Here is a 12,235-nt window from a genome sequence, read left to right on the forward strand (position 1 = left end):
TGCTTTCTTCCTTTTTTTTTTCTTACATTCTAAAAACAAAGAAAGACCTGTGCATCACAATAATCTTTCTGTGCTGCCTCCTCTTGCATCTCCTTCTGCAACAAGCCAGGAATGAAGTGCTTAAAAAAATACATTGGCTCCTCCTCCTCCGCCAGTTTGAAGGGGTCTGGCAGGATTAGCTAAAGAGAAGTAAGAGGACACATCAGCCATGCTGCCTGAATATTGACTACTCTGGGCCTGAAAGGAGGAACATAATGCAGGCTTCATCTGCCAAGAAAACCACATCCTTTGGTATTGATTAGTCACTTTGGCCAAGAAATTACAGACATTGCTGGCCTCTGTTGTGTGCAGCCTTACCACTGTTGTAGCATGTAAGACCTGCTTGAGAAAATAATTGTCCCCTACTGTTGCCATACCTGATGACCCTGACTTTAGGCCTGCCTAGCTTTATTATATATTTACCAGTGCAGTCCTTAAGTTTTTTGGTTGATATGGAGGATAGGGGGTGCAGAGATGATGATGTTTTTTGATACACAGCTTTTGCAAAATAAAAATAAAAATTCTTGCAAAAAAAAAAAAACACACAAGCACCGCCCCAAAAGAAAAACCCACTATATTTGATACCTTTTGTTCTTTTTTCCTTATTGACTTCTATGAGACTGCTAGTCAGGATCAAAGGGTGCGCTGGACCTTATTCTTAGGCCAAAAAATATGATGACCATTAATTCAATTGACATTCATAATATGTCTGTTCCAATCAGAATTCTGCAAATTTGGGTATAATTTGTGTTTGAACTGAATTTGAATCCCAACACCAGCTTAGATATAAGGGCATCTGACTTTTCTCTGATAATCATCTGCTGCATGTTTTTTTTGGGGGGAGGGTATATGACTCAGAAGCGCTGAAACCAGAGACAGGCAGGCAAAAGGTAGTTTCAAAAGGTCAGCGGTGGTCAGTGCTAGATGATGGACTGTCATATAATTTTTTCATTTAATTTGTTTTAATATAACTTGTGTTATAACTTCTTTATGAAATTGTACTTTTCTGCTAGTTTGCATATACTAGTCTTATAGCCCATCTACCTCAAAAGAGAATTCAGTTTCCATGGTCCTAGTCCCACTGTTCTGCTAATCTTGGGGGGGATATTCTAACATGACTCTTTCTTTGAAATGCAAGATTACATTCTAGCTAAAATCTTGAAATTTAAACACGTTTATAAGAAAACCAATTGCATAGTGTTAAATGTTACATACAAATATGTAAAATGACATAATCTTTTATAAGTAATTCCATGTTTTTTTCTTATTCTAGGTTGTGTCAGGTGGCTGTGAGACCCGTGAAATCCCATTGCTAAGAAATGGTCTTGGGCAGCTTGGATTCAATGCAGATTCAGGGGGGTTTGTAACTGAAGTAGAGAGATTCAGCATGGCAGAAACTGTAGGACTTTGTCCTGGGGCAAGGTTGGTAGCCATCTGTGGCCAACCTTTCTGCTCATTGACCCCTGAGGATGTTCGTATATTGTTTATTCGTGCAAAGAAGGTGACTGTGACTACTCTGCCTCCAGATGAAGCAGGAAAGCCTCGCAGGTATTAAAATGTGTAGGCAAGGTAGTTAGTAGCATGGCTGCCAACCTATCTGTTAAGTTGAAATAGTCTAAGTTCTCTCTTGGTTTTATCTCTAGGAGTTTCTCTGAGTTGTATGTGCGGTCCCTGCAAGAACAGAGAATCATGAGGCCATCGGAAGGAGACATTGAAGAGAAGGAAGAAATTATACCAAGAAAAACAGAATCTACTCCAGCAACCCAGAACATTCTTCGGACCCTGTCTGTACAGGAGGAAAGGACGGACTTTAGGTAGAATACTGTCTTAACCACCTTTACCCCATTGTGACCAGAACAAGTTTAAGATGTATGTGTCAAAGTAATTCTTACTCTGAATAATCAAACTTTTTTATGTTGAAGTTCTAACAAGCTGGAAGTGAGGTCACAACGTTCTGCTTTAATGACACATAAATAACCTTTACTAGGTTCCCCTTGGAATGAGGAAAGAGAAGTGAAATATATGCTACCATAGGCAAAAGGTCTAATAACAGCATCAGAACTCATAGGTCTTATAACCAGCTAGAAAATTTAGAAAAGTTACAACATGATTTTGTCTCAATACCTCAATAGCACATGAAATGGATAAGTGTAAATGTTATCTAGAGATTAACAACCTTATGTGGAAAATAAGAGCCATGGCTACCAGTGTGCCAGTGTGCTAAGAATAAAGAAAGAAAATAGCACTGCGCTTCAAACTCAAAAATTATATTCCTAAAATGTGAAAAAAAAAAGTGTGAAATTGTCACAAAGTGATAAACAATTTTGTGTTATACACAACACCTGTGTTGCACAATGCCTGTGCTGATGATGGTAAGAAAAAGCTCTAGGTCTAATGGTCTAGACACTATAAACCATAATAAACATGGGGGAAAAAAATGAGCTAGTACATCTCATAAAATGTGTACATATAGAAAATCCTGTGTTAAATCTCACAAGTGATGTACAACTCCCTCATTAATCTACAAATCCCTCATTAAAACCACATGTGAAGTCCATTACTTCTGAATACAATAAAGTCCTTGAAATATGTGAGGGTATATCTTCCAACTTTTATAATCAACACCACATCCGTGAATGCATCAACAATTAGTGAATCAATGCTCTCCAGTCTCCACCGTGCTCAAAGATAAGACCTGGCCACACTCACCGACTCCTATTGCTCACCATATTTCAGAAGAACAATTAGCGCTTTGTTGATATATATATATAGAACCAAATCCTCTCCTTTGTTTTTAATCGGACAATAAATTCGGGTAGATTCCTCCCAACTCTGGCTTATCTTTCCAAAATCATGTAAAACTATTCCTCCATCTTCCACTTTCTCTTGTACTCAGAGAGAGAAAAAAAGGCTTCCCATAGTGTAGTATGTCAGAAAAAAATTATTTAAAACGATTAAAATGCACTTACAATTAAAATAAGGCAATTGCACATGGATTGTGTCCACTGGAGCTCCTGTCTCTATGATTGCAATGCTCGCATAGATCCGCCCACCTGATGCATTTCGTCACTATTGACTTCCTCTGAGGCGACGGTCTGCTAAGAATGCTTGTTTATATGCTAACTATACTTTTATATAAAACTAGCCCCTGATATGCCCCTGATCAATTTCTAAATAAAAAACGGACCTCGGTGTCTGACTTTCACTAATCTCACTGCCATGGCCTGCTGATGAGAGGCTGTGTTTACATCCTCTTCGGAACTAGCAAGCTGTGCCCAACCACCACCCCTAAAAACAGTCTGCCCATCTTCCTGTTCTGGAACTTTTATATAAAATTACATTATTCTTTAAAGCTAGTCTATTTATGTTTCTGTTTATTTGAAAGCACTTTCCTCAAAGGAAGCTGATTAAAAAGGTTTTATACAAAATTTGTATTTTCATTTTTTTTTTGTTTCATAATACTGCTTACTAATGATAAGCAAACCGAGCAAAGTCTGGTTTGCTGAATATTCACTGAACACTTGGAAAAATCTGAAAACTCCTAACATAGTGCAAGAACCCTATTGAAGTCTATGGAAGCTAAATCTTTCTATTTTTTTTCTGGAATGTTTAAGACCAGTTTTCAAGCCTTCGCTTAAAAAGGACATGGGTAGCTGGGTATTGCATGGGGGACAATGCAAAAAAAAAAAAGGTCAGCAGGGAGTGGATCTTTTAATACAGTTTTAAGGGCAACGTTAAAAATACTAAAATTCATTTAAATAACATTCTTGGGAGGGTGCCTAAAAACTTCACACCTGCACAATACACTTTTGCTTACGTGAAATTTAGAACAACAAAAAAAATATTACTGTTAAATTACATTTTCCAGATGGCTTTGTTCTGTTTTTAAAAACAGAGCGGGATCCCCCTCAAATTCCATACCAGACCCTTACTGGATAAGGCTTTGGTAAGAATTTTGGGGGTGACCCCAAGACATTTATTTCCTAATGGGACAGTACACATTGTTCACAAAAAAAGGTGTGAGGTCCACCCAAAATCCTTACCAAAGCTTTATCCTTAATAGGGTTGATAGGAACTAGGGCCTCATTTACATCCTGGTGGATGTTTGGGTCTACAGGGGAAGACTTATCCAAATCTGAAAGATTATTTTATGATAAGGGGCCCCCAGATATCCAGTCCTCCCCCTACCTGAATAAGTAAAGGGTACATGGTTACCCCTTGATACTTATTCACAAAAAACTAATATTAAATAAACACACTAAATAAATAAACACACAAAATAAAGACACTGTGAAAAAAAAAAAAAAACATTGTCTCACAATATAAATCCAACATCAATCACGTCGTGCTGCAATGTAGATCTAATGTCAAACACGATGAATGACAACCCAACGATCCACCACATGACGCCCTGTGCCACAACTATCCTCTGCCGCCAATACTCCAAATTTGATCTTGACCATATTTGGTCTGTAACGTCACCCGAAAATCCCCGCCTGGTTTGTTGACATTTATCATCTGTCCAGGGAGCTGTCATATTCAACAGGAGTTTGCAACGACATAATTGATGATGAATTTGCATTGTGGAACAATGTTTATTTATTTTTTAAAAAGGACTTTTGCATGATGTCTGTCTGTGTATTTACTATTAAATTTTTTAGTGAATAAGTAACAAGGGGTACTACGTATTATTATTATTATTATACAGGATTTATATAGCGCCAACCGTTTGCGCAGCGCTTTACAATATAAGGAAGACATTACAATCACAATACAATTCAAGACAAGATGGAAAGAAGGGCCCTGCCCGTGAGGGCTTACAATCTAAAAGAGAGGGGCAAGCGATACATGAGGAGGTAGCTGTGTGGGGATGAATTGTTTGAGATCGTGATGGTTGAGTGGTTAGTTTGATGTGGGATTGGCTTCCCTGAAGAGATGAGTCTTAAGGGATCGCCTAAAAGCAGTCAGAATGGGAGATAGTCGGACAGGTTGGGGTAAAGAGTTCCATAGGATGGGAGAGACTTTAGTGAAGTCCCGGAGGCGAGCATGGGAGGTGTTGACGAGGGAGCAGGAAAGCAGAAGGTCTTTTGAAGAGCAAAGGGGACGGTTAGGGTGATACTTTGAGACCAGGTTTGAAATATAGCCGGGGCAGAGTTGTCCATGGCTTTGTAAGTGGTTTTTAATATTTTGAATTTTATCCTTTGGGCTATTGGAAGCCAGTGTAGGGATTGATAGAGGGGGGTTGCAGACACTGAGTGGTTGGTTAGGTGACTGAGTCTAGCAGCTGCATTCATTATAGACTGAAGAGGGGATAGCCTGTATAGAGGTAGGCCAATGAGGAGGCAGTTGCAATAGTCAAGACGAGATATAACAAGTGAGTGGATGAGTAATTTTGAGGTTTCATTGGTGAGGAAGGGGTGTATTTTGGAGACGTTACGAAGGTGAAGGCGGCAGGATTTGTATAGTGATTGGATGTGGGAAAGAAAGGTGAGGTCCGAGTCAAGGATGACACCTAGGACCTTGGCATGGGGGGAGGGCTGGATAGTTGTGTTAACAATCTCAAGGGAAAAGTTTGGGGAAGGTGCACGGGCAGGAGGAAATATCATGAGCTCAGTTTTTGAAAGGTTGAGTTTTAAGAAGTGTTGTGACATCCAGACTGATATGTCAGTTAGTAGATTAGTGACACACAAGGATACTGAGGGGGTGAGTTGTGGAGTAGAAAGATATATTTGAGTGTCATCGGCATAGAGATAGAGAAGCCATGTGAGGTTATTAACTGACCAAGGGAGGAGGTATTGATAGAGAAGGGGTCCAAGGACAGAGCCTTGGGGGACCCCTACAGAAAGAGAAAGAGGAGGGGAGGAGTACTCCTTACTCATTTACGTAGGGGGAGGCCCAGATATGTGAGGACCCCCTTATCGGAAACCTGAACTCAAAACTAATCTCTACTGCTCACCTTCACTCATCGAGTCTCCCCTTGCCAGCACTTTGCACTCTTTATGGTTGACCTTTGTATTTTAGAGCCGGAAATGTTGTTATGACATGATGTTCACTTCAAGCTGTGCAAACAATATTTTACATATTTTTATTAGGTTTAATAGTGATGAGTTGGCTCCTCCTGATATTATTCCTCAGCCAGACCCATCAAGGGATGAACTGGTGAGTACCACATCTATTTCCTCTCAGTGTAATTTCTCTGCCATAAACTGAACCAGTAAAATAAATATATTTGCTACCAAAGTGTTTTACATATACATTCTGATGTAATGATGGTTGTGTAATGGATTGCTCCTTCTGATTTCCAGCTCTACTGAATTGATCTGTTTGTTCCTTTGTATGTCCTAGATGACGTTTGACTCTTTTGAGAAGTCCATAGAAGAGGTGTTGGAAACAGATGTGGTTCTTCCAGAGAAAGAAAGCGCTGCACCCGCATCTTCTCAGGAACACATTACTAACAGTAATCTTTATTTATATATTATTAAATGTTTCTCAGTGAAAAAAAACAACTTCCAATTAAGCAGAGTGTACTAAATGTCAGTTAGCAGTTTTAACCTCTGCTTATGCATTTTCTTATCATGTGCTTACTTTGAATTGTCCAGGCTTGTGACAGGTTAACCTTGAAGACCTAAATGAGATAATTAGCCCGAATTGCACAGTATTTGTGCAACCTATTTTACTCTTAGCTATAGAAAAACAAGTGAATCTGCTCAGGTGTACTTGAAGCTCCTCATTAATGCATAATTTGCTAGTGTCTGTGCTGTAAAGTTAATGTCCCAGAGACCACCCTTCCCAATTTATTACATTAATTGAATAGGTTTGGAGCCCTATCTAATTTTATGATAAATTATCACAAATCGGAAGCTCTCAATATCACGGTCTCCCCAAAACGTATCTCTTCACGAAGATCCGCTTTTCTGTTTAACCCCTTCATGACTGAGCTAGTTTTCAGTTTCTGTTCATAAATGACTGACACACTTTTTACATTTTTGGTGTGTGATTCTTCCACGGCAGTAATATACTTTCTTACTAAATGTTCCCACACATATTATATATTGTTTTTTAGAGGACAGATAGGGCTATATAATTATATCAAATGTGTACCTAACGCCTCACTTAGTTCTAATAAAATATTTAAAAAAATGAGGAAAAAACTTAAAACACTTTTTTTCACAAGTTTTGATTATTATTAATTTTTTTAAATGTTTTATAATAATTATAGTATAAAAACTATATTTAGATATCATTTTTATTTTCCTAATTTTTTTACACTTTATTATTTAATTTTTTTGCACTTTGTAAAAAAAAGTGTAAAAAAAATACAACTTTTGTTTTTTTTGTCAGTTTATATCAAGCAGTCACTATGACTGCTTGATAAATTAACTTTTTTAATTTTTGGTTATTATTAGGCTGCTCCAAATTTAGGAACTGCTAATAATAACCTTAGAGACTGATCCTGAAAGCATGTCAGAATCAGATCTCACTAAAGGTCTAAATCCAGCTCTGACGATCAGAAGTGATACATTTTAGGCACAGAGATACATTGTAACACTGCGCTTGAAATGTATCATAAACATCTGGCCAGTCTATCGAGCTGTCAAAACGAATAGCAGAGAGGTGACTCACTCTGCTACCTCTAGCGGTCAAATACGGGATCGCTATTTAGCACTCCCATATTTGTATGTAACGGCTTCATTCTTGCATGAAAGAAAGAAGCTTTTACAAAAGCTTAACTATTTCATTAATGAATGCCTCAACACTGAGGCATTCATTAATGACTGGTAACCGCTGAGAATCAGCAGTTACCGGCATTACAGAGCCTTAAATAACTCGTCACGTACAGTGTACGTGGCCAGTCATATAGGCACTTCCTGGCGGGATGTACAGTGTTCGTCTCCCGGGTTAAAGGGGTTAAATGGGCGAAGGACTGTATTACCAATCTGGGTACCTGGGTCACTCCTACCCTGGATGGGTTATTTGCGGCTAATTTCATACCGCTTTTCCATCAGATTAAACAAGACATGTCCAGATGGGAAACTCTGACACACACATGGTTTGGTAGGATCGCGATCTTGAAAATTAACATGCTTCCTAGAGTGCTATACCTATTTTAGACACTACCGATTGCCATTCCGCCTCTTTCCTGTGAAACGTATGACAAGTCTTCTTGCGATTCATTTGAGCAAACTCTCCTCCTCCCATATCTTCTACATTACTGGTGTTGCTCAAGATACACGGAGGATACGTTTTCAAAGACCCAATACTTTGTTATGAAGCTGCTCACCTTTCCAGGATTCTGGAGTGATCGCAGAACTCACCTCACCATAAACATATGATCAGGTTGGAACAAGCTGCGTCTAAGTGGCCATTATGGGGGATCCCCGGTTGGAAGTTCGCCATCTTGGGACACTGATATCTCACCCCATGAAAGGGCCGACAGTAAACATAATCCACGTGGTGTTCGGGAAACCGAGTTTGCGTAAGACACAATCACCCATGATCCCCATTTGAGGCCATCCGGATTTCTCCCCTGGCTGGAATGATCCCCATTTCAATCGTCTTTATCAGGCCTCCAAAATTAGACTTAAGGACTTTACCTCTTCTTTCTCAGGACACAGTGCAGGCCCTGATAGACCCTTCTTTAGATCCCCGGAGACTCCAACAACTTATCCACTTTCTCTCTACTCTGTTACCTTTGTATGAATGTTTGACCCAGTGAACTTGGTTCGATTGTCTTTGCTCTAAAAACAGTTCAGTACGTCACCCCCTCTCTCTGACTTATAAGTCTCTTATCCAACACTCAGACTCTTTTGTCCCTCCGTTTTTGAGCAAATGGGAGGGACTGCACTTGAAGCTGACATAGGACCAAAAAGAACACATTCTGTATTTCGCTCACCATGCATCCACTGCCAGTAGGATTCAGGAGACCAATTATAAATGTATCTCCCGGTGATACAGAGTGCCTTTCGTCTTACACAAGATTTATCCCAATACTCCTTCATGCTGGCAGTGCAGCGAGGCCAAGGGCTCCATATTGCATGTGTTTTGGCCCTGCCTTAGATTGACTTCCTCCTGGAGGGAAGTTCAGGACATTGTGAAAATGCTGACTGATGTTAATCTAGGGACTGAACCTGCGGACAACCTTCTCCATCTCACGAAATTCTCGAGAAAGAGGTATAGAAAATCCCTTCTGATTCACCTTTTTAAGCAATGCATTCCCTGCCTATGGAAGCAGACCTGTCCCCCATCTCAAGCTCTGTGGCTCTCTAAAACAGGGAGATTCAATTGATGGAAAACCTCACAGCATCTCTGACCCATCAGGAGGAGAAGTTCAATCTCACTTGGTTTTACTGGCATGACTTTACCTTCTCTGATGATTGCAAAAATACTATGCTGCAAATTGATTCCTCAGACTACTGAGCCTGCCATGAGTTGTGTCATCCAGCCTGATCGCTTCGTTCCTTCACCTCCCTCCATCTCTTTCCCACCATCTCCATATTCCCAGTGTGATGGCACTTCCCTCCACTTCTCTCCCCTATAGTCTATATGCATTAAAACTGTATTACATCCCTAAGTTACCATGTTTAAGCCAAGGCATCATATTTTCTCCTCAGTTTATGGTTTTCTACTACATGCAGAAATGCTTGGTTATCTGCTAGTTGCTGTTTTTGTCTGGAACTGCAAACAAAAGAACTAAAAAAAACAAACAAAGGCAATGTTGACAAAGCAGGCTTTGATGGGAGAAGTCATTCCCCGATTTACAGACCTTATAGCAGTTCTGGGGCAGTGACTGAGGGATTTGGTTCAGAAGTACTGTAAATCTGCTGTGATTTAATTTTACTGCAGGTGTACTTTTTTGCACCAGGAGGGTTATTCACTGTAGAGTCGATGGATCCATCCGTAGCTTCGGCCGATCCTTCAGCTCACTTCAGCCACCAGGGCCTTTTGGTTCAGTCGAACTGAAGGGCTGCTGTATGGGCTATTCACTATAGCCCGTACAGCAGCCGAAGGCAGGCGAGCGGCTCACCCGAGCCGAACGCATATGTTTCGGCTCGGCTGAGCTGTACTGTCAGCCAAAGCGGGGAAAAAGGTCAGCCAAAGCCGACCGTTCTCCCCGTAAAAGACAACAACTGGGTGGAGCTGATCTATCATTAAACAACAACTGGGCGGAGCCGGCCGTAACATCACGGCCGGCTTCGCCCAGTTGTTTTCATTTCCCCTGGACCTGCTAGAAGACTCTGGCAGGTGACGGCCAAATGTAAACAGTTGGGCGGAACTAGCGTTGATGTCACCACTAGCTCCGTCCAATTGTTTATATTTTATTTTATTTTTATAAATTCTTTATTTTCGGAACAGGATTGTCCACACATATACACTGTATGACTATACAAAAAAAATACAATGCAGTCAGGATGATAGGCAGCTGTGTCAGTGCATGGATCCTGTAACTTTTCCAATATAGGCATATTACACAACATTGTATATACATGGAAATACATACACAACTAACATAGAAAGGGAAGGGGTAGCCTGCGTGGTCTTGACACCTTTCATAACACTCTAGATTTACCTGTTTTGTCACTCATAAACTTGTAGATGTGTAGCCCCTCGACTATGTAGATCTTTTGAGATAGTACTGGCCGCTGGGGCCTAGATTGCATGTTTCACGGACATTTGATTGTGCGGCGTTTTACTCATATACTTGTGACCATGATATCATACATGGAACCCATAGCAGGGGCTTATCGTCATCAAGGGATGTATCTGTCCATCTCAGTTTGACTGGCCTCTGAGTTATCCACATCTTCGTGCTATCATAGTGATCTAGGGTACACCTATATCAGGACCTGTAAGGTCAGGGACACATACTAGCAGGTGGAGAACAGAGGAGGAAGAGTGGAAACTAGGAAGAGAAGAAGAGGGGACAAAAGATGGATCCCGCCAGGTGAGCCACTACATCCGACTCACTCAGCGTATCTGATGGTCTGCACCTGGGTCTGAGGTGAAATGAGTCTGGTATTCTGGAGAGTGTAGGAATTCCGTCCAGTAAAACCAAATTTTATTAAAGGAGGTTTGCAATTCAGGGGTCGATGCCGTCATGTCCTCCATTCGCCAGATTTCACAAACTTTGCTTAGCCACATTTTCACCGAGGGTGGTCTGGTATTTCGCCATAGCATAGGGATGCAAGCTTTCGCTGCATTGAGCAGATGTGGTAACACTGATTTCAAGTACCCCTTTTTTGGGAATGCATTGTGGTGCAGAAGGAAAAACGTTGGGTCATGCGGAATGACTCGATCAGTAAATTTGGGCAGAAGTAGTCTGATCGCTGTCCAGTATTCCTGGAGAGCTGGACATGTCCAGAAAATGTGCAGCATGGTACCCTCGGCTTGGCCACACCTCCAACAGGTTGAGGAAACCTCGGGATAGATCTTGTGGAGGGCTGCGGGGGTTCTATACCACCTTGTGAGGATCTTATAGTTACATTCCTGTATCCTGGTGCATCTAGAGGTCTTATGAGTAAGATATATCAGTTTGTCTCGCTGGTCAGGGGTGACCTGGAGCCCCAGTTCATTTTCCCACTTGGTAACGTATGTGGTGTTGCCCTCTTCGGTGTGGGGTTCTAGCAGTGCGTATACCATAGAGAGGACATGACGTAGTGGGGGGCCTGGTTTACATTCTTCAATTGTTTATATTTTGCCGGAATCTGTCAGATTCTTCATTCTGCGACGGGAGTTCGTCATGTACATGCAGTCGGGCCAGCAGGCGTCGGTTTTTTTTTAAGTGAAGGTTCGGTTTAGTTCACTTGGACACTGTGTGTGCCGCCTATATTATAGCCAATTTACACAGACAGGCTTGTCACCTAGGGACCCCCAGGGAAGCTGATGATGCAGAGATCTGCTTTACCAGCTTCTCTCCAGCTACAGAAGCCAGAAAATGACAGCTGAATGTGATGTAATATCAGGGCCGTAGCGAGAGCGAGGCGACTGAGGCTCTCGCCTCAGGTGAGGGTGCTGGGGGGGGCACAGCCATCAGGGAGAAGTGGGGTGGCACAACTCTGCACAGAGGATCGGTACATATCACTGATATGTACCGATCCTCCGCCGTTTGGCCACGCACAGAACACAGCCTGCAGCTTTTCCTCTGGATGCCCGCTGCTCTCCCCCATCTGTATGCAGCCGGGATCCGAGGAAAAGTGAA

General features: G+C 41.3%; 1 protein-coding gene across 2 annotated transcripts in view; it reads left to right on the top strand.

Annotated features, from left to right (window-relative positions):
• Positions 1 to 12,235, top strand: part of SIPA1 (signal-induced proliferation-associated 1) — a 73,394-nt gene that overhangs the window by 31,743 nt on the left and 29,416 nt on the right. For both annotated transcript variants that reach the window (XM_018568944.1, XM_018568948.1), the window contains exons 7-10: positions 1,313 to 1,587; positions 1,683 to 1,853; positions 6,132 to 6,198; positions 6,385 to 6,496. In XM_018568944.1, the coding sequence (XP_018424446.1) occupies positions 1,313 to 1,587; positions 1,683 to 1,853; positions 6,132 to 6,198; positions 6,385 to 6,496 (625 nt within the window). The remainder of the gene's footprint in view (positions 1 to 1,312; positions 1,588 to 1,682; positions 1,854 to 6,131; positions 6,199 to 6,384; positions 6,497 to 12,235) is intronic.

Source organism: Nanorana parkeri, unplaced genomic scaffold (assembly GCF_000935625.1).
Source record: "Nanorana parkeri isolate BGI_ZX_2015 unplaced genomic scaffold, ASM93562v1 scaffold33, whole genome shotgun sequence".
NCBI lineage: Eukaryota > Metazoa > Chordata > Amphibia > Anura > Dicroglossidae > Nanorana > Nanorana parkeri.